This window comes from Corvus hawaiiensis, chromosome 13 (assembly GCF_020740725.1).
Source record: "Corvus hawaiiensis isolate bCorHaw1 chromosome 13, bCorHaw1.pri.cur, whole genome shotgun sequence".
Lineage (NCBI taxonomy): Eukaryota > Metazoa > Chordata > Aves > Passeriformes > Corvidae > Corvus > Corvus hawaiiensis.
In genome coordinates, this window is record NC_063225.1 from 16,652,384 (window position 1) to 16,679,014 (window position 26,631).

The 26,631-nt window shown below is 37.2% G+C and overlaps 1 protein-coding gene across 4 annotated transcripts in view; it reads right to left on the reverse strand.

Annotated features, from left to right (window-relative positions):
* Positions 1-26,631, reverse strand: part of VPS13C (vacuolar protein sorting 13 homolog C) — a 74,313-nt gene that overhangs the window by 25,125 nt on the left and 22,557 nt on the right. For all 4 annotated transcript variants that reach the window (XM_048317355.1, XM_048317354.1, XM_048317357.1 and 1 more), the window contains 34 exons: positions 26,442-26,520; positions 25,579-25,718; positions 24,881-25,034; positions 24,401-24,477; positions 24,167-24,226; positions 22,686-22,839; positions 22,413-22,529; positions 21,362-21,465; positions 20,896-21,063; positions 19,834-20,138; positions 19,437-19,584; positions 18,636-18,744; positions 18,054-18,187; positions 17,592-17,748; positions 16,846-16,925; positions 15,933-15,992; positions 14,689-14,854; positions 13,594-13,710; positions 12,962-13,065; positions 12,377-12,544; positions 11,635-11,939; positions 11,112-11,256; positions 9,826-9,985; positions 8,838-8,968; positions 7,698-7,867; positions 6,904-7,142; positions 6,466-6,695; positions 5,623-5,715; positions 4,772-5,137; positions 3,533-3,622; positions 2,958-3,113; positions 1,654-1,918; positions 687-844; positions 134-255 (listed from right to left, as the gene is read on the reverse strand). In XM_048317355.1, coding sequence (XP_048173312.1) covers positions 134-255; positions 687-844; positions 1,654-1,918; positions 2,958-3,113; positions 3,533-3,622; positions 4,772-5,137; positions 5,623-5,715; positions 6,466-6,695; positions 6,904-7,142; positions 7,698-7,867; positions 8,838-8,968; positions 9,826-9,985; positions 11,112-11,256; positions 11,635-11,939; positions 12,377-12,544; positions 12,962-13,065; positions 13,594-13,710; positions 14,689-14,854; positions 15,933-15,992; positions 16,846-16,925; positions 17,592-17,748; positions 18,054-18,187; positions 18,636-18,744; positions 19,437-19,584; positions 19,834-20,138; positions 20,896-21,063; positions 21,362-21,465; positions 22,413-22,529; positions 22,686-22,839; positions 24,167-24,226; positions 24,401-24,477; positions 24,881-25,034; positions 25,579-25,718; positions 26,442-26,520 — 5,231 coding nt within the window. The remainder of the gene's footprint in view (positions 1-133; positions 256-686; positions 845-1,653; positions 1,919-2,957; positions 3,114-3,532; positions 3,623-4,771; positions 5,138-5,622; positions 5,716-6,465; positions 6,696-6,903; positions 7,143-7,697; positions 7,868-8,837; positions 8,969-9,825; positions 9,986-11,111; positions 11,257-11,634; positions 11,940-12,376; positions 12,545-12,961; positions 13,066-13,593; positions 13,711-14,688; positions 14,855-15,932; positions 15,993-16,845; positions 16,926-17,591; positions 17,749-18,053; positions 18,188-18,635; positions 18,745-19,436; positions 19,585-19,833; positions 20,139-20,895; positions 21,064-21,361; positions 21,466-22,412; positions 22,530-22,685; positions 22,840-24,166; positions 24,227-24,400; positions 24,478-24,880; positions 25,035-25,578; positions 25,719-26,441; positions 26,521-26,631) is intronic.

Here is a 26,631-nt window from a genome sequence, read left to right on the forward strand (position 1 = left end):
TTAACAAAGACAGCGTTTTGGAGTTTTAGCCCAGTCTGGAAGACTTCCATGTGCAAATTAAGATTTCCACACTAATGCTGTGTTTGTGCATCAGTGTCACGGAGACTGGCCCTACAGAGCAGGGAAAACGTACCTGTATGAATGCAAAGGAACATGAAACTCTTCTTCTGGCTTGGATATGCCAATTGGCTCCAGCAACTTGGAGCCTTTAGCCAGTTTATAGATCACAAATGGAATTGAGAAATGGTTCTTGATCTAGAATCAAAATGCATAATTTTTCATTAAGTTTCTATGGTACAAATTTCTAAAAGAAAAAGTAACAATAACAACAAGGAAAACCAACCTTAGTAGATTTAACCAAATTCCTCTAGAAAATAGACTTGCGCTGTCTTAATACACAGGTATATGAGAAAACTCCATTTAAGTCCCATGAATTGAAAAACACACTTAAAATGTCAAGTCACATAAAAAGTATCCCCAGTGCTGAGGATATTAGAAAGCCAAATAGAAAAGTGAAAACCAAAGGAAAATTCATGTAACAAATAGAGCAAAATACTTAGTAATTGGCCTTTAAGTAGTGTTTTGGAAAAGTATGACCTCAAAAAAATGCATTAAGGAAGAAAAGGAAGATGCCTCATGGAAGAGCACTGCTTTCAGGGGTTTGGTTTCTGTGGTTGGGTTTTTACCTGCAGAGGGGAGCGCACAGTGATGACCTTATTTCCCTCTGTAGCATCGATCTGCACCATGATGGAGTCCCAGTGATCAGCAGCGTCTCTGACGTTGTACAGGCGGCGACCTGGCTTGGCCACGGGAATGCTGAGCGCCTCTGTATATCCCTGAAGTTCTGATCCATAAAAACAGACAAAAGTCTTTACCAGCAACACAAATCCTATTACCATTTCCTGTTTGAGCAGTACTTAAGCTTCTCGAAACTCAGCAACAACCAGGACCAAAGTACCCTCTGGCAAAAGCACCTTAAACGGTACTTGAGCACCGCTGAAGGAAAGCTTTAGGGTCCAAATGCTCCTCAACTCCGTAACTTTAGATTATGATTTATAGACAGCATGGGAAATACCCCAAGTAGTTATCAAAGGTATTTGTTGGCTGAGTTAATGAACAGAGAACAAATATCATGGCCAAGTACCTTCATATGGGATGTGATGGAAAGGGGAAAAACTCAGATGATTACATATCGGTAGCTATTGTAACCTGTTTTCTTAGGAGTATTAGCTGGCAAAGCTAAAAACACAGGAACATCATAACTGGTCTCAAGTAGCTGGGTAACTACCGAAAGCCAAATAAAAGTAGTGATAGGAGAAATGGAAATCCTGTTTAAGAGGAGCTGGAACACACAAGCCAATGTCACAGGAGCCTCTAAGATGGTCTATCAATGACTCCACTAGAATGTCTTCCAGTTCTCCCAAGGGGTAGAAAAAAATATTGGTCTTTTCACTTTCTGAAAAACTGGAGCAGAGGAATTTTCCATATTTTTAAGACACCCAGTACCTGTTTTGTAGTGTTTTTTTAATTGGCATCAATATTCAAAGGTAATTCCAACACAGCGTACTTGACCTGAATTTCTATCACATTGAATTTGACCCCATCTTCCCATGCACAGCCTGCCATAACAAACAGTGCTCCTTAGCAGAATACCTAAATTTAAAGAGAAGACAGAGCTTTCCTGTCGGTGCAATGCAGACAACCTTCCTCGCTGCGGTGCTTCAAAAACAGAGTACTCCAGTTCCATGCTCTGACCAGTTTCTATTTCGTTCATGTTTTCTTTTCCAACTGAACCCACTATCCGAAAATTGGAGCTAGGGAGCACTTTGAGAGAAACATCCAGGGCATTTTTCACTATAAAAGGTGCTGTCTCTTTAAAGGAATAGTCAAAGGTGGATGCAGTCGCTTCTGAAAACGCCTGTAAATAACAACAGATACAGTATGTCATACATAAACAGCCACAATAACAAACCTATAAAGGCTTTAAAAGACAGTTCCTAGCAACTACATTTTAAAGAGGGGGGAAAATTATACATAGCAAGATCTGTGCTTTGTACAGTAGTATTTCAGGCAAGTAAAGGTTACTTCCAGAGAATTTAATTTTATTCTGTGATTTGCAGCAAATGTTGATGCTACAATAAGCTTTCATGCTCCTCACAGCGAATTTTTCCAAATCTTAGGTTGTAAGAGAAACATAAGATCTGGGACATAGAAGTCACAGGGACGTGGAACACGTGCAAGCTCCAAATTCAATCACGATTTGTGCTTTTAACCTTTGCTTGGTAAAACAGAAGCCATGGTAACTGACTGCCAATACAGACTTCCAGTGTAAGCAAGTACTTAGAGAATTGCTGTTCATTTAGAATTAAAAAAATTATTTGGCAAGTCATGTTCTATAAAAACAGCTTGATTTAGTGACCAAAATTTCTTCACCTCAGAAAAAAAATGAGGGAAAAGCAGCCTAGAACATTCATAAGCACACCTACTATCACAAGAGAAATAGGGGGGAAAAAGTATTTTTAACACACGGGACATTCTATTCCTCCAATTTAAAGGCCAATCCTAAAATGCATACTTTTCTTAGTATTCAATTGAGCAGAAAATATGGAAAGGAAGTAAATTTCTGTTTTACTATTTCAGAAGAAGTATTGTAGGAAACAGTTGTGTTTATTAGAGCATTTCATGTTCATTTAACCTGCACGTATGACACTTCCTTAAGTCCTGCATAGGCACATTTGTTGTTCTAACACAGACGTTGCTTCTTTCAAAAGATAACACCACCTTTTTGCTGAGCCTAAAGGAGACATCTGAGTAAAACTCCTCAGCCTTTCCAGGTAACATTTGTCAGAGCTGTAGAACAGCCATTGACTGGCAGCTAATATAGTTCTTAAAACAAAGAAAATTCAGAATTTCCTATGTAAGCACATAATTGAGCACCTTCTGCCTGTTGGGGTTACCTTGGCTAGGTTACTGAAAACAGCAAGACAACATTTGGATATTGTTATATTCATTGTGTCCATCGAAGAGATGTTAATTGCTGTTTGTGGCTCAGGAATAACAATGAAATCATCCCCAGGCATCAGACTTTTCTCTTGGACAGGGTTAGTCTTCATCTAAAAGAAAAATTTCATTAGACAATTACAAACATATAGGTTACTTTCTTCTTGTTAAAACAGGAAAAAAACTTGACATACACTTGACGATTTCACCAAGCAAAGTAAAACCTACTTTACCTTGTAAATCTCTGATACCTTAAACAAACACAGAAATTTTATACCAACACAGAAGGCAAGTTAGCTTCTCTTCTCTGCATAGTTACATGCTCCATTTTGTCTATGCACTGACAACTCAACATCATTCAGGAAAACCTTAAGATCTCTGAAGAATAATTTTTTTTCTCATGGGAAACTGCATAGCTCCTTCAAGCAATAGCATTCAAAAGGTCAATGTTCTGCCCCATAAAATTTTTAAGAAATTAAAAAGTAGCTCCCTATTAAAACCATTTAACATAGTGTCAAGTTCCTGTACATACCTCCAGCTTTAAATTCCATTGCTTCCTTCCTCCTTCAACTCGTTCAATAAGCGGCTCCCACACTGCATAGGTTTCATTGTAATAATGAACCTAAAGAAATAATCAAAATTAAATAAGGTGTCTAAATACAAAGCAATTATTATGAAAAACATTAATAAGAAAACAATAAATCTTCATTTCATGTTTCAGAGGTCTAGCATTAACTTTTATTGGCTTTAAAAACTAATACACAGAAGAGTAATACATCATGAATTTTTTAAATTACACCACTTTTGAAGAGTTCATTTCCAGGCTTGCTTTGAGAGCAACCAAACATCCTGGTAACACTGTATCTTCTTAACACCTTCAATTAACATAATCAAGTCTCTTATCTTCTCCCACATGGTTTGAGAGAACGACTTTGAGACCAGAGACTTCAATGCCACAAGTACTTTATTGTACTATGAAATAATTAGTTTGAGCCAACTATAGTCTGAATCTGGTCCACTGGAATGATTCCTCTAACTCATAGCCAACACCAAGTTTTTAATTGCTTCCATCACTGCAAATCTGAATAGAAGCTGTGGACTCAACAGTTCTGGATGCTCCCTTCCAGCTATTTTGCTCATCCCTTGTGGAACCACAGTGACTTCTCCTAGAGGTACATGATTAGGCATCCAAATTCCCCCATGGTATGCAAACCTGGCAATGGAAAAAGGCTGCTTGCATATCCCAGAACAGAATGAAGTATGAGGTAATTTGATAAACTGACAAGGGGTAGTAAATGTATTACTGAGTAAATGAGCAGCTATACATCTGGTTGTATGAAATTTTAACGTGCTGCTTCCATAAGAGACTTGTACCATCTTGGAATGGTCTCCCATTTTGAGAGAAGAGTATAACTTCTATCTTATCAATAAACACAATGCTAGAGAAACAAACAAAGGGGGGCAATAAGAGTTAAATGTGAATATTCAGGTAAGCCAAGCTCATTGTTCACACAGCAAAACTTGAACATGCAAAAATAATACAGAAACAAAGGACTAGATTATTTCATATGGTGACTGCCATTAAAACCTATTGATTTCCAACTTTCTGTACAAAGCATGTTATGCTTACTTGCCTGACTAAAGAACTCCTGAGAGCATTACAATTCAAACCTATTAATAATTCAGCACATACAAAGTGTATTAAAAAGTTAGTTGAACTCAGGAAACTTGCAGAAGTGTTTTAAACTCCTAACGGTTTGACCCCACATACCTCCAGTGACGTATCAGCAGCGACCTCCGTCAGCGAGGACCAGTTCTTAAGGACACCTGAAAATGTAGATTCCACTAACAACAAAGGGACAGTTCGATGTCCCAGACCACATTCCAAGGTCATCTGAACTGATTTCACTACAATGTCAAATTTCTCTTGCTTCTGAATTTGTTCATGGTCCTTAAAAGTTTCTGTTGCTTCTGTGGCTATGTCAACACCAAGAAACCAAGCATTGCACTCATCTATAGGTTTCACTTGCCACAAATTCTCAGAAACTTCAGTTGCTCCTCTAGAATCCTCCTCTGTTGTCTTGGGTTTTAGGGCAGCCATAATGGTCATGACGGTATTCAAAATTATTGGTGATATCTTGAACAAAGAAAAAAATCTTTTATTAAAATACAAAATCTATGAGAAATGGACATAGCAAACATGAAAAGTCTTTTAAGAGATGCAACTTAATTTCCAAGGAAGAGAATCCATTCATGGACCTCCTCTTGTTTTCCTTTCCTGCAAAATATCCTAAAAATACTGATGGCAGCAGCAGGGAAGGGTTATGAAATCACTTTGGAAGGAAGTGGTAGGAGGAATCTTAGAATCTGAAGTATTTAAATTACTCCTTTTTGGTTAAGGGACTGTCAAAACAATGAACACACAGTGACTTTTTCCAACACAGAGCAGCTCTAAAAGTCCTTACTTCTGGAATTAAACTAATGGGGAAAATTAAAATTGTAAACAACAATATGCAAATTTCAATGGCAAACAAACAAAAAAACACCAACAACAACCAAAAATCAAGATGTAGATCTTGAGAAACATAGCTGTTCTTCCAAAGACAGTTTTAATAATCTTACCTTAATCGTAAGTTCCTCTATTGTTACTGCCATAGTGTGTACCCCTGAAGTGTGCAGCATATTTTCCATGACCAAAGAACATGGCCGTAACACCTGAGTGAAAACCATAATTTGATTATTAAGGTGACTCCTTAAATCTAACCTTTTCAAAAGGTCTTACATTTTTTTCACCCTGTAGGCCAAAGGGGCCTATCCCATAAAGTAACATGTTTCAGAGTAAAAATGTTCTTTCATTATACTGCTACAATCCCGCATCCCGATTGGCACAAGAACCATTTTGTACTGGAAGGTTAAAAGTCAGAGAAATAAAAGCTTTTGACGTAATACTTAAAAACCAGACAAAACAAAAACCCAACACACGGACAAAGTGATAAGATAGTAAAAAAACCCTGAATCCTTAAAAAACCTAAATGCATAAGGGAAGATAACCACGTGTGAGATGCACACAGGCCACCTCTGTGGCTCAGTGCTCCCTTGGCAGGAATGTGCAGATGAAGCTCCAGACAAAAGGCTTCTCAGGACTCTACCGCAACAAGGAAACCAACAGGCAGTGAAAAACACTGCAAAAGGTCTTGGCCTTCAAAACCCCTCATAGAGTCTCTTCACTAAGAAACTTTTAATATAACTTACAAATGCACCACACAGGTTTTAGACAGAGCTCTAAGTACTCAAGTCCTGCACCTACTGATAAAAGATTCACCTTCAAATGGCACAGGCCCTTCCTGTCTTCTGAATAATCAATGATATGAAAACAGTTTTGAGTGCTATAGATATGCCCGCTAAGGGTTGTGCCTGCCAACAGTTCTAGTTACTTTTTTCATTATGAAACGCTGATTTCCTTACCATAGTAACATTCTTGTCTTGTTTTTCTTTGAGAAAGGCACAGGCCAACACTTTGAAGGCCTTCACTTGAGCGGTCATCCTTTGTGCAAGCTCATCTGAGGTCAGACAGAAGTCACATTGGAAGGAAACTTTTAAGGCAGGGGCATTAGCATTGGTCAAATTAGCAACAAATACAATTTCTGGATCCATAATCACAGCTTTTACTGTCATGTTTGGCCGTACAGATATTTCTGTGAAAGGAAGTAATAAAACCCACCTTGAATATAAAAACCAGAAAGAGGAAAGCTATCTACTATGTCAGTGGCCAATTTACACATTCTGAAGAATATCTTAAGTCTGATACTAAGACACCATCTTGAGAACTTTTTGGTGAGTTATTTTCAGAATGAAATCTGCAAAGGAGGGGAATGGGGGTGGGTGGAAGTTGTTTTTACAGACCTGTTTCTGCCTTGGATTTCCCAGAAGCAACTTGCTTTAATTGGAACTGTGCAGATCCTTCAGCTGAGGATACTGGCATTGACTTAATGAAAAAATGTGCTACTGTCAACAAAAACTCCATACTAGCACATATGTACAGCTTGTCGAGGACAGCAACAACTTCAGTTCCATTTTTATCCTGCTTGTATCTTATATCGATCATAGAACTGTCATTTATGTCATCTTTCTTGTCTATCATCCTGGAAAACAAGTTTAATAAGAAACATCTCAAACATCGTAACACACAGATCTAGGAAAACAAAGATGCCTAAGTACTGCCATTTTTTCTCCCCACGCCATTTATAAAGAACAATTACTACACAAGCAATCAGTGTTTCTTCCAGAAATAAGAGGGTAGAGGCTTTTCTATCAGAAGAGTAATTTCAATTTAAAATTAGAGTGCTACACTCTTGAAAGTATGCAGGCAGCACATAACAAGCACACTGAAGTTTCAGTGCACACAACTCTGTAGCTGAGGCTGGGTGCTCTCTATTCAGCTCTTCTACAGTTCACCGTAATATGCACACCTCCAAGATTTCTTTTTGTTTTGGATAACCTGGGAAATTAACACATAAGAGTAGAAACTTGTTTAACAGAATTTAAATTACATTGTTCATTGCTTAAACAGAGTATTACAGGCCACAATTCACAGCACTACTGAGTTTTATCAATTCCATGTGAAGCAAAGTATAAAAAAAGGAAAAAGGCTTCCTCATAAGCTGGAGGTTTTTAATTTCTGATGGATTCAAACCTACCTTGCAGTCACATTCTGAATTCCTTCTCTGAGGTCATCCAAGGTACATGCTTTGAGTTTAACACTGATATCCATGGAGCCATCTGAGAACATCTCCCCCGACGATGCCATGAGATGCAGCCGGAGCTCACCAAGGCGCAGTTTGTCACTGTGCACTGAAAGCACAGACTCCTACAGAAGGACAAAAAGCAGGGTTAGTTATCACACAACAAAGCAATGAGACATTGCCCTTGCTGCTTGCCATGTGCATTTTCTTCCATGAATTGAAAGATCTGATTAGCCTGTTGCCATCATCAGTCCTCCACTCATACAAATGAGTTCAAGAAACTCATTGGGAAAACAGAAAAAACCTGCTGGGCTGCAGTGAAGTTGTTTCTGCACCACACTGCCAGCAGTTGTTCAGAATTCATCCCTGAAGGATTATCTGTCTGAACTCTAGATCTCTTACCAGAGGATCCCTCCGCTCTCATCACACTAACTCATCTACAAGAGCACCTCGGCAATAAGAGGAAATTATATGACAGTGAAATTAAAATAAAATCTCATTACAGTGTCTTTCTTTCCTGTGATGTTCATTGCACAAGAACATCTTAACAATTTTACACAAATAACAGTCACTATATACAAAGATATATAAAGCAAACACCTTCACATCTACACAAAGCAGACTTTATTAAGTCATAAAAACAAGACATCATTTCACATCTTTCTCTTCTGTTTTCAGCACAGAGAGGATGCCCATGATTGCTCACACTCAGGGCTATGCAAGAGGAAATTATGGGCCATATACAACTTGGATCTGCTTACTAACTCTAGAGGCACCATACATAGAACTAGCACTATCTGAGCTAACAGTTCCTGCTTTTCAAGTACTCATTTTTACTTCGGGTAACTGGAATCCAAGCTAGAATGACCAAATCAAATGCTGAGTGGTTTTGGTTGGTTCAGTAATATTTTTAGTGTGACTTTCAGAAATGCACACACATTCTTCAACTTAAGGACACTGTCTGCCCAAGAAAGCTCAAAGCTCCATCAGGAAAGTATTACAAAGCCAACACAGATAATGTAACTTTATTTTCCTATCCATGTGAGAAGCCTTGGCTACCCACCTCACCTGTGTGGTAAAAGTTTTGTAACAAACCTCAGTCATGTCACTGTTGTAGAGAGTTACAGAAAGGGACTCAAAATTGAAGTCAAATTTAAGCGCTGTATAACATTCCACAGAAGACTGAACTGCAGAAACACTTTTTTGTCCAGAATCAACAAGGGCACCTGTCAGTGAAAAGAAGATATTTTTACATTTCTTTTGAACACTGGCCTTGGTTTTGGGGTTTTTTGTTGTCGGTTGCTTTTTTTTTTTTGGTTGGTTGGTTGGTTGGGTTGGTGTTTGGGGTTTTTAAAATTAAGATCAGAAAATCACAAAAAGAGAGAAAGCTCTAAATCCAGAAGACTAACTCAAAATAATTCACACTTTCAATTTTGTTCTGTCCAATGCATACTAAAATTATCTAGTGCAGAATGGTTTAGAACCTTAAAAGCAGCTGCCATTAGTGTACTGCAGTTCTTTGTTCACTGCAATGAAGAACAACACAAAGTACCAAGTCTGCTCAAGGAGTCTGCACTACTCATATTTCCAGTTTCTATTCACAGCAGAGCAACTCAACCAGTGGTTAAACAGCAATTTTTTGACATTGAGAATGCTAAGTTGGGGGAAAAAATAGATTTTGGCAAAGTGTTAACAATATTTCATCCAGAGACATGCACTGTTTACATTGACACACTATTTGAATACTAGTATGATCCTCAATTGTTATAATTGTGCATTAATATCCTGGGGTAGATGATTTGGCTTTTTTCTTTTTTAACCACCTGCACTTAGAAGAGTGATTGATATAGAGTGAAGAATATCATCCTATAAGAAATGAATCACAAAAAACACACTACAAAAACTTCTGACCATCCACTCACACTCCAGGTAAGCGCATACATTCTTATTTATAACTTTTCATGTATACTATATATATGTAACAATTAAAAGAATTTATAGTGCTTCAGAAAAATATTCAAATATATTTGAATTTGTAAACAGCCCTCTGCCAACACATATTCAGCCTTTGAATTGAACATACCCTCAGAACTACCAGATTCCTGTGGAGCTTTCCCTTTTTTAGGTATCTGCGTATCCTCAATATTCTCTTGCACAGTATTTGGCTGGGAAGAAGAAGCCCCTCCAAGGTTTTCAAGTAAAATTTTCATTATAACAGTTAGATCATCTTGACTGAGTGCAATCTGTAAAGTGATAAAGCCACAAGTTCATTTCTGGTGACAGCACTTCTTCCAACACAGTTTGCAAATGTTGAGGAGAAACAAGGTGCTGCTTCCAGCAGAAACAAGCTGGATAGTCAAAATTATCCTGTCCAAAACAATCTAAATGATTTGCCCATTTTTCCTATAATATCGTTTGTTACTTGTTATGAACAGCAGTTACAACAAGAAATAACAGTCCACATCATAAACACTTTCTAGACTTGTAAAGGACCTTTGCCTTTTAAAAATATGAGTAATTGATAAACATAAGCACTTCTCAACAATTCAATAATCCAAAAACATGACCAGATCACATTAAGCCAAGATTTGCATTGTATACACTAAAATACTCAGTAGGCCTTCAAAGACTTAATGAATATGTATCCAATCATAGCATTACAGAGTCACAAAAAAAGCGAGCAGTACTAATGGAAAGATGCAGCCCCTTAGCCCACAGTACACATTGTAAAAAGATCTTTTCTACATTAGGTTAGTTTTGCTGGTACTCCTTTAAATCTCTTACTTCTCTATGCTTCACCGGTGCGACATTTGGCCACAGCACAGATACAGGAATGAACAAGTAAAAGGGCTCAGGAACAAGGAAAAGGTGCCCCAGTTTGGTTTTACCCATTTAAATCCATATAGTTAATGCAGGAAAAGAAAAAATATAGCCCTCCCTCTGCAAAGGTAATTTTAAATTGTTCTATATTAGAGATAAACTTTTCATTTCTAATAAATCTACTAAACATTCAAATAACCTGAACATTGCAGATTAAACAACTGGAATTATTAAATATTGCTTTTAAATGGTAACTCAACAGATAACCTCAATGATTTTACTGACTGCTGAGCCAATGGATAGCTTCAACAGACCTCCAGAAAAAAACGCCCAGGTTTTACTCCATTTGCATGCAGCTACACGAAAACTATTCATTATACAATATCAAAATTCTAACAAATCTACAAACTGGACAATCAAGCTGGAAGTCTTTCAATATGCTGTAAAGGACACAAACTGAAATGTGTTTACAAGCTCCTCAATTAAGATAAGGACTATTCTGAGAATTTGTATGTCTTTTGATAAAGCTCTTATTAGTCATGAGATTACCTGCATTGGTTTTAGGTCTCCTTTGATACCAATTGTTGGGCTTTTATGATACCATGCTGCTGCTAAATTTCTCTGGACCAGTAAAGTCAAACTCACAGGACACAGAATTTCAGAATCTGGTTGAGAATCTGTGGATATAATGCACCTAAAAAAAGACAGTGGAAGCAGCAGAGGAAAAATATTTACTATTGCAGAATCCCAAATAATATCATCATTATCTAGCAGAATTACAGGCATAATTAACTTAAGAACAAGCTCACATGCACTTACACGCAGATATGCACTTTAGATGAACTCAGGTTACTGTGCTACCATTCCTTTTTTTCCAAGAAGCTTTAGAGATTGTAGACCTGTGTCTCTATCTAAAAGCACTCCTGAACTTCACTTGGGAAGGTTTCTTGCTTGGTTTTAGTATGCTCTTATTGCCTATCATGTTTAAATAAGAGAAAAATGCTGCATACAGAACGTAGACACACTGTTCTTCACAAAGACTTTTCCAACTCAGGAAAAACTCCATGTTTACCTTGATAATTTCAAGTGAGTCAGCTGCACATCCATGTTGTCAATGACTGGAGGAAGAGGTGATTCATCTGAAGACACCAGCTTGAATTCATTCTGAACTCTGATTAAGCCAAGATCGGCTACCAAAGCATTACATGAAGCTGAAGATTCAGGAACAACTATGACTGGAGCTTTCAAGTTGACATCCATTAGGAGGCGGAAGCTCTTTTTAGCAAAGTCCTTCATGCTGGAAGCAGCCATTTCTGCTGCCTGGACAGTGACTGCAGTCAGGGCTTCTTGTGCCGCTTGGAAATTCTTTAGGAAGTTCTATTCACAGGCAGTGAAAAAAAGTAAGAATTCCATGAAAACATGGAACTTTCAAAAAAAGGCAAGCCCCAGGAAAAAAGTTAATTTAAGAAAAACAGTACAGCTGTGGTATAAATATGAAACTCCTAATTCCACCACACTGGTTTCAAAAGAGAAAAAGGCTAAAATAATGAACAAGCTTACATGTTGCTTAACTGTTTAATTTTTAAGATATTATTAAAGCTAGCAGCTCCATTTATTACTTCTTTTATCATCATTCTCCTAGGCAATCTTCTGTAAAGCAGTGCAACTTAAGTGATAACTCTTCAGCAAAATACCTCTATGTGCTTGCACATTAGTTCACCACCAGGTACAGGTCAGAAAGAGCTGACTGCATTTTTTCTCATTAAAAAAAAAACCTTTTAATGTCAAGAAAAGAACTTAAACTAATGTCTTACCAAGAGAGACATAAAGAACTTATGGAGGTAAATTATTTGGATGCAGCCCACTTTCAGAGACATTTTACCATCCACCCTTGACATATCAGCATAGGCTTCCCCTGCAGTGGCATCTGGATAAAGCGACATGTGAAATCTAAACACTTCATCTCCCATTATGGAGACAGCCTAGAAGATTAAGTCCACATAGTTAATACTCCCAGGTATTTCTGAAACAAGAAATAGTTCCCCAACAAGATCAACTGCAACTTATCAGCGGTACTTGGACATATGGTAGGCACAAAAGGAAACAGAATCACCTATTTTATAGCATATGCCTCTTCTCACTTGCTTATCTATAGCCCACTTTATATTTAACCCCTGCTGCTCAGAATTAAACATACCAGTGCAAGCAATTTAAAAGAACTAAACAGTAAGTGGAAGAATATTTTCCTTCTCTGAGGTAAAGGAAATTAACCAATAAATTTTGCTTAATATTCCATCGTACTTTGCATTCTGTAACAACAAATAAAACTACAGTGCTGTCACTAAATCACTTAAAGAACTGGGTCTCTTCAGCTGTTTACAATCTGCATAACACATCACCTTTTTATGGATTGTTTTTGGATCAACATTTGTAATTACAATGTCCTCGAGTCTGGAGAACACTTTAATCTTTTTAGGCTTCTTAGCTACAGATGCATCCATTCCTGAACAAAACAAAAGAAAGAAGGCAATAAATGCACTTCAACAAATTTCTAAGTAAACACTTCTGCTAAAAAAACAAACAAACAAACCAACCCCCTGAATTAACTACTACTGAATATAAAGAATAATAACAGCTTAGAATCCAGCCTTCTGCTATGTAACAATGAATGCTAAGCCTGAGACAGAAGTCAGGACCTTACTATGTATGACAAATTTGCCAACATAAATTGATTCTAAGACTAGAGTAAAATTCCCCAACACTATCTAAGATCTAGCTATTAAAAACTGGAAGTCTGTGTTATCTATAACAGTGCCTTCACTTCTTTTACTTTTACTACACTTAGAAATCGTCTTCTTTTTCTGAGTCAAACATTTTTTCCTTGCAGATCATTTCATACAATCAAAATACATTTAAACACATGTTAGAGATCTGCAGTGCACACACTGGCCTGTTGGAAGTGAATGGAGTGAAACAGCCTATTTCTGGCTACAGCCAGTTTCTTCTAATATTTAAATAAAAAACACTTTACCTTGTATTCTAATGTCTGCAATTCTACAGGTCTGATCACACACTGTAATACTGAATGCATTTAGCTTTGCAGTCAGTTTTAATTCACAGACATCATCATGGGCTGCATCACTAGACACTGGATAGGAAACACAAGAGACATACAAGGAGTTCAAGTATTACAAGCCCATTATTAAAACAAATATTAATTAGTAGTTTTGTACATACATGAGCTATTCAAAAGCAACCTGCAGTCATTCCCTAAAAGGTATAATAATGATTAGTCAAAATGTGAAGAAAGTAACTTATTAACACAGTTTCCTTCAGGCACACAAACTGTCACCAATCAACACAGGCCAAAAGCTATCAAGATTATGTATTCTCTCCTCATTAACACCTAATTTCTATGCAACAGTTGCGAATACAGCATACAGGACATTATTTGAAACACCGTCTCACACAGAAATGCTTCTCTGTATCAAGTAGCAAGGCCAATTTAGGCGTATTAGCTGCAGCAACACTGCAGAAACACAATATGTAACAGCCACTGGGCTCAATCACAACAGTTTTAGAATTAGAAAACCTTGAATTTCACAAACAACGCTACAAGTACAAAAATCAACAACACAGGACCCAACAAAACATTCAGGAGCTTCCATGCAAAAACTCTTACTATTTCAAGGTTACAAATACCCATAATTAAAATACACACACCACCATTCAGTTCAGAACCTCTCTTCGCCTCCCCAGAGGAGTATTTATTTTCAGCAGTGTAAGCACTCTTTAGAGCCTTCAGATTGGAAAGCCACATGGTTGTGACACTGAACCTTTGGGAAGGCTGCACACTGCAACATCATTTATTCAACTTTCATTATAAAAATCAGACCACCACCCAGAGAAAAGTTATATTGAGTAAGGAGAATTTGTAAAATTAAGCCACAGGAAAAATGTCTGGTGCTTTTTTTCAAGTAAGATTATTTTCTCCCCATTTACAGTTGTGCATGCTTTGTTTTCCATCAAATAGATTGCAATGCTGTCATCTGAAATAATATCCTTTGAAACCGAAAGTGAGATGCTGTTAAGCAACAAAAGTACAGCCTTTTTAATATGACATTACCTGGTCTAAGGGTACTTCCTTTTTCCTGTTCTTTTATTTGAGGCTTGTGGTCTGATGATTTATCAGTACTGGGAAGACCACCTGATGGAACACTGAAGGTGAGAAAACTCATGATGGAAAGCAAAGCCTCTGTGTGAAGTACTATATCCAAGCATGAAAAGATGACCTAAAAGGAGGGAAAGGAGACAAAGTAACATTGTTATTTAGTAGTAGTCGATCGCCAAACAACTCAGACTTCCTGTAATAGAATCAAAGGAAAAAAGTGTCTTGCTCAATTTCACAAGTATTTGACTCTTCCATCTCCATCCCCTTCAACTTCACACCACATGAGCTCCAGAACAGATGAGGGTACTACAGAAAGCTTAAGGGAAGTTTAAAAGAGCTACAGAGGAACTGTGCCAATCTAAAAATTGATGCCTCATGTGGTTATGCTCTTTCAGGACACTCTCTTTAGTTCTGCTGCCTTTCATTGTGGACTATGGAGCACTTTGGTTGACAGTTTCAGAATCTCATACGAAGCTATTTTAGTAGACACGGTACAACAACAAAAAACCAGAACACCAAGGTTCAAAATTTGCAATCAGAACAGGGAGTATGCGAGCAGCAACTACTCTTGCCAGTATTACTTAGTGAAACTCAGCATCAGTCACTTATTCCACCTAAGGCCATCAAGAAGCAGCTTGACCCACCACCACTACTTTAAAGGAAACATTTTAAAAGCAGAATTACATGCTTATTTCAAAAGTCACTGAAGCCAAGGAAAATTACCCATGAATGCTTTCAGGAGAAGTAAGAGGACTAATTGCACTCAAGACCCTGAGAATGCTACTTGGACATTTCAGCTTACATCTCAATTTCACTGTTACTAACTGTTACAAGCTCTGGAACACAAGGCCTTGGTTTCGCTCTCTGCTAAGTGTATCACCCCAAAAACAAAGCACATGCTAAAGGCCTCAGTTAAAATTCATAAGGACATTTTTCTAACTAGCTAAAAATGTACAGTTTTTAGTTTAGAAAAATTAATACAATAAATACTTCTGTAAAAAAAAAAATCCTTTTTTTCTACCTGGATTTGTCTTTGAAGTACTTAAATACAAAGCAATAGGTTTTAATGATGAGAGTCAGGGTTTTGGGTTGGTTTTGATCCCTTTCTTCTCTTCAATGAGAAAAAAAAAAGGGAGCAACTAACACAGCTGCTACCATTTGAAAAACTTAATAAAAATTTAAATACATCCAGTACTTACATTGATTTTTTGCTTGGTGCTTTGGTAAGTAGTAGCAAAGTCTGGTCCATCCGGGTCAGCCTAAGGGAGAAAAAAAAAAAAAAAAAAAAAAAAAAAAAAAAAAAAAAAAAAAAAAAAAAAAAAGGAAAAAAGGGACAGTCAGTCTCTATTGAATTAGCCAATAATTAATAAATAATTATTAATAATTTTATTAACTGAATTATTTGAATTTGGCCCACACACAAGGACTATTCCAACTGCAAAAGGAAACAAGGGAGAATGATGAAGCCTGAACAAACAAGTTCTCCAAATAAGGCACAAGCAAGGCAGCCAGAATGGGGTACTCACAATGCTCTGCTCAGAGACATTTCATAGCACATATCTTGTGAAAATTCAACTGGCCAGTTACAAAACTTTCTCCCATCTAGAATCTATTTAAAGAGGGTCAATTTATGCTTTGTACTTTGCCAGCACAAATTAATTTATTTTTCACTGCATAAATGATGCCATTACAGATAAGAGTAATGAGTCCCCTGGTTCTACAACCTATCAGATTCCCAAGTATTCACGCAATTTTTGAAGGCCTTTTTTTAGCTACCAACATATCACTCCTCAAATGTGAGTTTTATCACCTGTAGAGTCACTCTTCACTTCCACAGGCAAGGACCACCTCACCTGTTAAGTTTCACAAAGCTACTCATTTGTGCTGTACACACAGAACACAAATAAGTACTTGTCTTGCCAGTGATTTCAGTAATAGCATTGCCTTATGAAGCAAGCACTATATGGAAGCAGTGGAGGATTCAATTAAATGCTAAACTGAAAAACAGGTATTTGGGAGAAGGCCTGCGTTAGTTTTAGATACAATTCTACAGGCTAAGTAAGGAAGCCTTATTTTACTCTCCATGTAATCTTAGTGAAAATGTATTGAAACCTTAATATATTCCATTTTCAAAAGATGTTCATCTGTCTCGCTTGAGGAATTAAGAATGCAAAGAGGATCTCCTTTTGAGTCTGCAAACAAAGAAATAAAAATGTGAAGTGTTTCCACTCACAAGCTTTACTCCACCAACGTATCTATGCTAATTCTCTATTACATGCTAATTAGATACTATTCTTACTGAAAGAGTTAAACAGCTGTTTTCACTGAGAAGTTGCATATTAAGCATTATCTTGTGAAATGCTATATTCACTTTATTTTAAATTAAACTAGTAAAAATTAACTTATCTTGCTCCTGAAACAAGATTCAAAACTGAAAGTTCTTTGCATTCCTACTTTCAGGTTTTCACACTCAAAACCTTACTTTTCTACTTTGGATAAATGGCTATTTCAGTTATCACTTCACCATCAGTTTGAATTGTTACCTGACCAACTAAGGAAGCACTCCCATTTCCAGTGCTGCCAGAACTGGTCATAAAGCACAGAATCAGAAGCTCATCAAAACACACTGAACTGCTGGAATACTTCTCAGGAACACCCTTCCTGCTCAAAGTAGGCAACTCACTCAAATACATTAACTCTAACTCTAGCAATTGCAGTAAAACTTGGTATCAGGTAAAACAGATTAGTATCTAAATTACCCTTCCCCCTCCCATTATTGGTTTTTAGTATGTTATCCTCTGCCTGTAAATTCAATTGCACACATTCTACTGACTGTACCAGTTCTCTAGAAGACTTACCATTTATTTCAGTGCATCTCATTGTAATTTTTTTCAGATATGCTGCTGCAGCTAACTCATGATTTCTAATTTTGGTTTTGGTTCCAAGCTGTAGCACAGTTAGAATATGTAATGGATGTCTCTCCTTCTGAACCTGCTTCATCAAGGTTATTACAACCTTGAACAAGGAAAGGGAAATAAGTTCAATATTTCAGGGAAGCTGTTCAGACACAGCAGGCAGTTATAAGCAGGCTCAGCTAAATGTGACACATAATATTAATCTAGACATTTTGCATTTTTACAAAGAGCCTTTTACAAAACCAGTCTGCTAAAGATTTCCTCTGGCCCCTGCTCTGTTCCTCTTGCTTGTTTTCTTTTTGTTGCCAAATCAAACTGTTAAAATGGACTTTATAACCCCCTACTTCCAAGCAACGACTTGAGTACCGAGTTCAGATAGAATGAGTTGTAGAGATGGATACATACCTCTTTGATTTCAAAATTAAGTAGCATATTGATTACATCTTCATTTAGTGTTATTTTTCTCTTTTCAGACAACATTCCTTCTGGAACGCTCTGATCCTGTATCAAAACTGATCTCTCCAGTTCTTTGGTTTTACCTGAAACAGTCAATAAATTGCTTAACTTGTGAAACTGCCACCATTTGTTTAGCTCAAGAAACACATACAATTCTTTTATTCATTTAGATGGCTTACATTCACCTAAGATAAGATAGTAACATTTCCACAAGCAGAGCCTTTAACTTCAGAGCATGAAAAGGAAATAGAAACATGTTCTGGCAACAAGGTGACTCTGACATCTCAATACCTTGATAGTTCCTTGACAACTTAGCTAACACATTTACCAATTTTGCCTTGTAATGTTTCCAGTTTCTTGAAGTATCAAAGTATAGACATTGTCCTTGCAAAAGTAAGAAGAGGTTATCACTTAATGCTCAGTTTATCACCATACTCTGGGATCTAAACTTGCTTTCCAGATAATATGCTTTTCCTTACTCCTGAAAGTGAACATGCTTAGTATTCATGACAAATAAATTCCATCTCTGACCTTCCTTTTGCAGTACTGATTTTGCATCCATTTGATTTTCCTCTGCTTCACCCAGGTTTTCCATCAACACTTTGAGAAAGACATTCAAATCCTCTTGACTTATCACAACCTAAGAAATGGCAGATCACAATTCTCAGGAAAAACACACTGTTCCTTGAACTTATCACCAGCTAACAAAGCAGAACAATGTTTCCTGGCATAAAGAGTGCTTATTTACAGGTATTTTGTCAGCAGAATCATCCCTTCAATAACAAAATTTAATTCTTTTGACCGCTTATTGTTAAAGTCTGAGGAGATGGAAGGTTTTGACCTCCCAAGCTGTATCAATATACACTGCAGCAATTTAACATACCTATGCCTTTAATACATTCCTGTCAATGACGTGCCCCTTCATGATATTTTATTCCAGTTTCACCCAAGATGTCCCTGGAACTTTCTTTCACAGTACATAAAATGCTACAAAAAACAAGTATCCCACTCAAGGGTGATGGAAGATAGGAAGCTGGAGTTACTAAAGCAAATATTTGCATTAATTTAAACTCCTCTCAAGAAGATTCCATTTTTAAAGAAAAAAAAGCAAAACACTTTAAAGAATTCTTGCTGAGAGAACTGGTCACAAAACCATTTATGCAATTCTTTTAAACCTCTACATTCATCTAGGTGGGGTTAAATCCTGTTACATTCCTGAAATCCACTTCACGCCTACTCAAAATTTGCAGCTTGTTGCCCCTTTGTGTCCAGAAATAACATTAAGGGTTGCTCTCACAATATGTATTATCACCACCTTCTCACAAGACTTACATTCATTGTATCCAGACACCCCGTGACCTCCAGCACTGGTAACTTGTGAAACCAAGTTGCAGAGAGATTTCGTTTCACAGACAGACTTAAATTAATAGGGTGAAGTATCTGAATATCTGGATGTGACAAATCTGTCTCCACAGTGGTCCTGGAAACACAGAGAGGAAAAGAAAGAAAACAGTTGGGAAGTTGAAAGTCACATGTTAGATTTTAAAAAATCTTAAATCTCAAATGTAACACCAAACACTTTCCTGAGCAGAACAGTTTCTGATTTTATTACTGATCTAATTGCTCTAAGATAACAGGCTAGCATTTTAATACCACATATTTGACACTAGCACCAACCATGGTTTCTAGGCAAGAACATTAATGTTCTACAGAGTATTAATCACTGTACCTCGATAGTTTCAGCTTTGTCAGCTGCACATCCATTTTGTCAATGACTGGAGGGAGTGAACTGCCTTCTGGGGACACCAAGACAAACTGGTTCTGAACCTTAATCAAGCCAAGATCTATTACTATTGCATTGGGGGAAACAGAGGACTGGGGGATAAGTATAACTGGTGCTTTCAAGTGAATGTCCATTGCAAGCCGAAAACTCCTTTGGGCCAGGTCTTTCACACTGGTAGCAGCCTTTTCTGCAGCTTGGACTGTAGCAGCACTCAGTGCCTCCTTAGCTGCCTGGAAGTTGTTCAAGAAGGTCTAGAAAAGCAGTTGAAGAGAAAGGAGAAATGTCTGTAAACAGTTTTTAACCCAGATTACTTTCTCATTCTACATCATCGTCCACCAATTATGCTGCCTACTGTGTTGAATTTTCCATGGGAAAAGACAACTGAATGCCTTCTGTCATGACCTTTGGGGGTCAAAGAAGTACTAATCAGTATAATCCACTTATTTTAAATCCATCTCCATTTTTTCTTCTTTCCTTAGCTACAAGACTACTTAGCTCATTAGAGCTTTTACGGACACAATTTTGAAAGTCCCTCTTGCCCTCAGTGAATATTACTGAATTCCTATTAAAGAACCTACTGAATGCAAGAGAGCCCACTGGTGCTTCATTGAAAAAGCCATCATTAGGGTACTTGAACACACTAATATTTACACTGGGTAATTTGCAGACATCATGACATCTAACCCTGCAGGAAGATTTGCCTCTAGTGTTAGCTCTGACATGTTTGCAATGAACTCAGAATTTTGCTAGGCTGGAAAGGGGAACAAACAAAAAACCCCCAAACTACCTCAACAGCACCAAGTTTTTCTCTGTTTCCAAAAGTGAGGGTGGGAAGTGACCCACTTGAAATTTAAACCAGTTACTTACAAAAGTTTTTTAACAGTACACATGAAAAATTAAGCCCATCCCTTCTCTTTCAGAAACTGAAGCTACCACTTGTACTGAGGGCACAGCCTGGGAGACTGATCTGAGAATGCTGCAGAAACATACAAAGGGAATAAGACTTACCAGGAGAGACATGAGAAATTTGTGAAGATACACCAGTTGGATACAGCCCACTTTCAAACATACGGTACCATCCACTTTTGACATGTCAGTGTACGCTTCTCCCTCAGTAGCATGAGGATTTAATGTCAGATTGAAACTGAAAACTTCATCTCCCACTATAGACACAGCCTAGAAAGAGAGAAACAGCACCCACCAGCCATCAGCAGCTTCTACAAAGGTACTTAGCACAAAGAACTAAAGATACCATCAGCCTATCAGATTACAAGTTAGATTACTAGGTTTCTAATCTTTTAGGCATCCATTCTTGTAATATGAAAATTATTCTTTATGATGTATCTTACTTGAAAATACTTATTCATGAGAAATCAAAGACTTTTAGAGGAGTGGAATATGTATTACATTTCACTTTTATCCACATCAAACTAACCAAGAATCAAGTAAAAGTTAAAATCTTGTAGTTGAGTACTTTTTTATGAAGGGTCCTTGAATCAACATCTGTGACAACTATGTCTTTAAGTCGGGCGAAGAATACAGTGTGACTCGGCTGAAGGCAAAGAGATGAGTCAAGACCTGCAAAGTACAAAAATAGAAACAGAGTCTTGCATAGCAGAAGTAACATTCACTTTCAGGGTGGGGACACCAGCAGAGGAAGTGAGGAAAAGTTACTAAGCTTTAAGTACTACAGCTTCATCCAAAACAAAATAGAAATATTTCTAATACAGATACTGTCTCAATATCAATCATCTCTGGAAATAACTGAGCTACTATTCATAGAAAAATACCAACAATAATCCACTTCTTAATAAGCAAGCTATTGAGTGCATTGAGATTTTCTATCGGAAAAGATGTTACTATACTGAATTATTTGAATACAATACTTTTGCATACATAATCTTGTGTGAATACATTATATGATTTAAAGATGGGCACAAGCAAAAGACTTTATGAACTGCAGTACTAATCTTGCATATCACACATTCTTAAATATTCATTAGAGAGCGTTGGCAGCTAGGAGGACGGCAGTTATAATCAGTCAGAAGTGAAACTGCCCCAAAAAATTATCGATAGCCCTTCCGAGGGGTAAAACCAATCAAGAAAACAAAACCAAAACAAGGAACCCAAACAAACCCCTAGGGTTAAAAACTAAAGAAAACATTTTTAAGGGGTTTTTTATCATAATTAATTATTTATCCTAAATAATTTTATGGTATACCATAAAAATATCCAACACTTAGTACAACATGAAAAGCCACCCACAATCAAGCTCCTTCAAAGCACGAACCTAATCACGTGAGTAATAACACACCACATTTTTCTAGCTGGAGGCCAGAACATTATGACAGACTTGAAGGCTGACTTTGAAAACAAGGCTACAAGCCATTTTTTCACAAACAATAAATAAACAAATAAATAAAAACAGATGCTGCACATTTACACCTTATTTTTTAGTCCAATTATTAGCTGTTGCTTTGACACTAAAGTACCAGAGCACTTACTACTAATAAAGAATTTAATACCTTGTATCTTGATCTCTGCAATGCTCTTTTTTTCATCACAAATATTTAAACAGAAGGCATCCAGCTTGGCAAAAAGCTTGAAGTCAAACACATCCTTATCCTTGGAAGGTCTAGACACTAGAAATAAGAGAAGGTGAGATTTTCAAGGTACCTACAAGTTGTATTTTCAGTTTCATCTTTATTTCTACAAAGCTAATCGTATTTCTCTGGATTTGCTTTGCCAGCATGCAACATATCCTTCTAGAACCACCATTTAGACAATCACAACTGTACCTTTCTTCAATCTAGAGTCATCTTCTGGCTTTTCTTCTTTGGATGGTGTCTCTCCACTTCTACCACTGCCTGATGGGCTAATAGTTGTTAGAAAACTGACAGCAGACATAAGGGCCTCTGTATGCAACAGGAGGTTCAATGATGAAAAAGTTACCTGTTGAAAACATGAGACACCATAGGACCAAACAATATCTTAAAAGTAAGTGTAAGAGTTGGACTGAGGTGCAAAAGCACCCAGTGCAACAGAAACATTCTTTACAAACAGAAAAGCTGCATGTGTGACCAGCAAGAGATCATAAAGGAAAAACTTCCTGTAAAGCAGAAAGGGGATAAGCTTACAAAGTAAGAAAACCTAGCAACAACCCAGCTGCTACAGCTGTAACTGCTAACCCATAACCTCCTCAGTACAAAAACAGTGATACAAAACTAATTTTGTCAAACACAGCCTTGGGCTTGAATGCTCCTGCAATAACAGTACTACCAGAATGGGTAAATGGCAGGTGGCTGACATGCAGATATTTAGAATATAGGTACTCCTCAGTAAATCCACTAAGGAGTCCAAAAGGTAAGTGCTGGCTGTGTAGTTTAATAAAAGTTGTCCACTTGAATGGCCTTGAAACTGGAAATAGAGCCCAAATGCAATTCTTCCAGGCACAGAAGTCCCATTGAAGAGCTGCAAGGCAACAGCAACTTCAGACAACGTACAGAAAATTGAGTTCTCTTAACATTAGCACTACTCCATAGTGTGAAGACAGTTAACTCAGCAGCACTGGAGTACTAGAACTGTCATCTCCTGCTTCAGCTTCAGGAACTTCTTTTTGGCAAAAAGATTTCAGTATTAACTAAAGTTCCCTGATGAAATCTATAGACACTCTAAAACTATTAAGTTACAAGTGAAATATTTCAGTCCTCACACTAAAATGTGGCAGGCAAAATGCCATAAAGGTATAAAGAGGAGAAAGTACCTATCACAGAAAACACCATCCTCTGTACTTTATTTCAAGAATGCCTCAAGTCACTATTTTTCCTTAGATTGAAATCTGACTCAAAAATACACCATTAGTAAAAAAAAACCCACACTCAGACATGGGTTTAGACTTCTCATGAAAGACAGCCAACAGAGTCCTGAATACATGGCACTCACAATACAGATTATTTGACATGAAAGACTCTGTGACTCCACTACAGTTTCCCATACTGGGCCACTGAATATCATGATCCCTGATGCATGAGAAGGTGCATTCTTACAGTAGTTTGAATTTCATCCACGTGAGCTAGACAGACTTTTTCAGCACAGTTCAACAGACAAACTTTCTGCTCTTAAGTGGGATAAAAATTTTCAAGGATGCTTTAACACCTGAAATCTCCTACTGGAAGGCTGGTGGGCAGGAAAACAGGAAAGCAAAACAACTCTTATTAATTCCTCTGTTCTGAGCAAGCAAACCAAAAGAAAATAAGCAATAAAATCTGCAAACACTCACTTGAATCATCTGTTCAGTGTTGTCAAAAATTGTCTGAAACTGTGGCCCATTTCTGTCAGCCTGAAAATAATGATTTGCATGAAGGTTAATATTAATTCCAACCAGTCACTGTCCTCTTTAGAAGATACAAAACAATCCAATTAGCTCTGAATAGTAGCTCTAGGACTATATATAGACTGTTTTAAGAACATGTAGAAATGCTTTAAAAATAATTTTTAAAAGCTTTGTGTATACCTTGACATATTCCACCTTCAGAAGGTCTAAGCCAGGCTTGTCTGAGGAACTAATTAGATGAATGGGTGCTTTTTTACCTGTAAAACACAAGAGATAAACAAGAATCAGGATCGTTTCTGTTCCTTCAGAGAACCAAACGACCTGTGCCTTGAAGGTAGGGATTAACTTTCAGTACCATTTGCTAAAATACATTGCACCACCAAATATGAGTCACTGGTTTCTCTTATGCTAAGTCCAAAAAGGCAAAACCCTTCTCCATCCAAAGACTGAGCCCTAAGCCATTTATTTATCCCGTAAGCGTTATGGTGAGAGTCCAGAGCTTCTCAACTGTACCACAGGCACAAGCACTGCCAATGGACAGCTGCACATTACCTGGGAAACTGGGACAACACTTCCATTTCAGTGAGCACAAGGCACAGGGCAGTTCAGAGTACCTGCTACACACACACACATGTCTACTTCTCTGCCATTGCTTATTACCTCCAATTCCATAGTAATCCAAGCTTATTTTCTTCAAATAAGATACAGCTGCTAAATTATAGGTTTTGACAGTAGCTTCTGTCCCAAGATGCATTACATCAAATACAAGTACTGTTTCCTCAATTTTCTTTTGCCTGGTGAGTTCTACTAAAACCTGGATGAGCAAGAAATATGGTTATACCATCTTTTCACATGTAGTAATCTCACCAAAAAAAGTGCAAAATTAATGCCCTCCCTACTTTGTTGGAAGCACTGTTTTTATTACAGACTAAAGAGTATAAAATAGAAAGAAAAAGTGATTGTTTGATGGTGAAAGATATAAACATAAAAAATATTTGGGGATTTTGTCTTTGCAAGAGACCTATCTGGGTACTGACTTCGTTCTTCCAGTGCAAACTTCCCACTCCCCACCCCCTAATTATGACCTGGTACTATTTTTTTCTACTAAAAATACTCCAATAAGGGAATTTTTTTTTATACATACTTTATCTGGGCATATGTATTATGTTTTATTTATATGCATCACGTACAGATAAGAAATAACTCATATGCATAGAAATATGCACACGTATACACGTATTTTTTTTGTTTGGTGATTATGTTTTTGCATCCACTAATCTGAAGAACGCCAGTAAATGAATATTGGATTTTTTTTAAAAGTATTCTTTAGGTAGAGGAAAATAGAATTACAAACATACTTCTTTAATTTCAAACTTCAACTGAAGATCTATCAGTTCCTCCTGAGCAGGCTCCTCTTTTCTTATTTCTTCTCCTTTAATTACTGAACTGTCAGTTGGTTCAAAGCTTTCGTCAAAATCAAAATATTCTTCTTCAGAGTCTACAGAAGTGAAATTACTTCCTCAGTAAACTTTTTCCAGAAATGGGGGTAAATATTCCACCCTCTCTTTCCCGTTCTGGTTGCATTTTTTTTAACTGCCTGAGCAGTTTAAACCTAACCTGACAAAATACACTTTAGATCTATACTGCTCTCTTTCCCACTGGATGGGAACTGAACAAAATTAAAGCCCTATTAAGGACAGCACTAGAGTCTAGAGGCATCATTAGACATTCAAGAACACATAAGCAAGTAATAATAAGGGAAGCTCCAGGAAACAAGTGTCTCAGTTCCACTATGGGAAGTTCAGCTCTAGAACAGCCATGGAAATAAAAGCTCAAATCCACAGTGTCAATACAGTAATTTTTCAGTAATGTGTTATTCTAGTTCTGTCTTTTCAGAAAAAGGAGAGCTTTGCTAATGCAAAACAGTCAGAACAACCTGACACAGTCTGTATTCACAGTTCACTCATTTGAAGAGGTTGCTCATGCATAATATTAATTATCAAAACAAAGCAGGTTTGCTTTTTAGAAAAAGCAAGTTTATTATTCCGAGGTAACATCAGCATCAATCAAATCTCCTTATGCACTTGAGGGTAGACACAACCTATCATGCTGATCTCTGTTGTCCTTATATGTTTTAACACCAATAACAATAATATGGAAGTATTAGCTGTTCCTTAAGTTACAGCCTTCTACCTTTACAAAGACATCTGTACCTTCTTACCTGACACTATTTCTGCTAACAACTGAGGTGTATTAAGTAACCCTTTACCAACAACAGGAATTGTGGGAATAGCTGGTACCTGGAGGGAAGAAAAAGAGGAAAATAACCAATACAGTATTTTAAAGTTTATATAACTTGGTATGCTCATATTTTCTTCTGATGATGAATGTTCCACAATGCCTCCCCCACA